Here is a 2,209-nt window from a genome sequence, read left to right as displayed (position 1 = left end):
TGTGGAGTCAGGTCAGCAGGACAGGGACAGGGACAGGTCAGGACCCGAGAGGTGCAGGGCCAGGCACAGCCATGACCATAGTGTCTTGGTCTTATCCCACCTGTACTCGTCTGAGCCTGACTCTGTGCCCCTGAGTTCCCTTGGTGTCAGTGCCGAAAGAGACCCTGCAAAGGGAAACTCTCTGCATTGCACTGGGGGCATCCGTGGGAGCTCCGACTAGCAGGCTCTGAGGTTCCCCCCTCTCTGCTGATGAAGGGGGAAGCCTGGCTTCCTGCTTCAGCATGGCATCTGGGTAAGATTCAAATGAGAGATTCCTGAGGACAAGTGGTATGAACCAAAACCCTTTTTTTCCTTTTCTTTTTACAAGAATGGACTAGAGAAAAGTAAGGGGTGGGGGGAAAGAAATGAATAACACAGAGCCCTGCTGCCAAAATCGCTGTGCACGATGAGTGGAAGCACATGGGATAGTTATTGGCACTGACATTGTACCCAGTGAACAAGTTTCTTCAGCGCATCCTTGAGTTCCTTGTTCCTCATGCTGTAGATGAGGGGGTTCACTGCTGGAGGTACCACGGAGTACAGAACAGTCACCACCAGATCCAGAGCTGGGGAGGAGATGGAGGGAGGTTTCAGGTAGGCAAAAAATGAGGTGCTGGCAAACAGGGAGACCACAGCCAGGTGAGGGAGGCACATGGAAAAGGCTTTGTGTCGTCCCTGCTCAGAGGGGATCCTCAGCAGAGCAGTGAAGATCTGCACGTACGACAGCACAATGAAAACGAAACACCCAAAGACTAAACAGGCACTAACTGCAATAAGCCCAACTTCCCTGAGGTAGGAGTCTGAGCAGGAGAGCTTGAGGATCTGGGGGATTTCACAGAAGAACTGGTCCACTGTGTTGCCTTGGCAGAGTGGTATTGAAAAGGTGTCAGCAGTGTGCAGGAGAGCATGGAGAAAACCACTGGCCCAGGCAGCCGCTGCCATTTTGACACAAGCTCTGGGGCCCATGAGGGTCCCGTAGTGCAGGGGTCTGCAGATGGCAACATAGCGGTCATAGGCCATGACTGTGAGAAGAGAATACTCGGCTGACATGAAAATGGCAAAACTTAAGACCTGAGCAGCACATGCCAAGTAGGAAATGGCCCTTGTGTCCCACAGGGAATTGGCCATGGATTTGGGGACAGTGGTGGAGATGAAGCCAAGGTCAAGGAGGGAGAGGTTGAGAAGGAAGAAGTACATGGGGGTGTGGAGGTGGTGGTCGCAGGCTACGGCTGTGATGATGAGGCCGTTGCCCAGGAGGGCAGCCAGGTAGATGCCCAGGAAGAGCGAGAAGTGCAAGAGCTGCAGCTCCCGCATGTCTGCAAATGCCAGGAGGAGGAACTCGTTGTAGGAGCTGCTGTTGGACATTTGCTCCTTTGAGGCACAGGGGGACTGTCTGAGGAAGAAGAGACCTTGATAAGTTAGGGCAGACTTCTCTGAGCACCACTTCCTCATGACTGTCCCCACCCCCCACCCTAAACACGCACGCATTACCTCTCCCCCTCTCAGCAGCACCCTCACTGAGCTCCATCGCTTGAGGTCTGGATTGTGGTTGCTGAGTTTGACTTGAGGAGAGCTCCAGAGGAGTTAGCCCTAACTGACAGCACTGTGTAGATGGGAACACGGGTGACTTAACTTTTATATTCTCAGTTCTGGTCAGATTTCATCCACTCATTATGTTGAAGGGATTTTCAGCCGAGGAAATGAATCCTGCCCAGGACCCACCAGCCTTGAGAGCAGAGGGCTGTGCTGGCTGGGAGAGGAGAGGAGACATTGGAGTTGACAGTTTCCTCTCACACTTGGAGCATGACTCTGCTGCCTGGAGCCATCCCTGCACGGAGCTGTTTCTCTGTCCCCACGTCTCTCCCCTCTCAGTGCTCACACACACCATCCCACCTGCTGAGAGCTCAGCTCTGCCCTGCAGAAACCTCCCGGGGGCAGGACGCTGCCCAGGGCACCTCTGTGTTTGCAGGTGCTATGGAGCAGGGGAGAGAAACCATGGTGAGGCTGGAAAGATGATGCTGGTTCTGTCCTTAGGCTGAGGGGTGGATGGAGGCATTTGCTGAGTCCCTCCCAGAGCTGCTCCTCTCTCACTGTCACTGTCTCAGTCCCCTGTCTAAAGCTGACAGATCCAATCCCATTTCACCCCACCCAAAGAGAATCAAACTGAAAG

General features: G+C 53.9%; 1 protein-coding gene across 1 annotated transcript; it reads right to left on the bottom strand.

The window, feature by feature from the left end:
• Positions 1–468: 468 nt before the first annotated feature.
• Positions 469–1,059, bottom strand: LOC136992956 (olfactory receptor 14J1-like). The gene has a single exon (XM_067302975.1). It carries the CDS (start codon positions 1,057–1,059, stop codon positions 469–471), a length of 591 nt encoding a protein of 196 aa, XP_067159076.1.
• Between the last annotated feature and the right edge of the window lie 1,150 nt (positions 1,060–2,209).

The sequence above is a fragment of the Apteryx mantelli genome, chromosome 11 (assembly GCF_036417845.1).
Source record: "Apteryx mantelli isolate bAptMan1 chromosome 11, bAptMan1.hap1, whole genome shotgun sequence".
Lineage (NCBI taxonomy): Eukaryota > Metazoa > Chordata > Aves > Apterygiformes > Apterygidae > Apteryx > Apteryx mantelli.
This window is presented reverse-complemented; position numbering and strand designations above follow the sequence as displayed.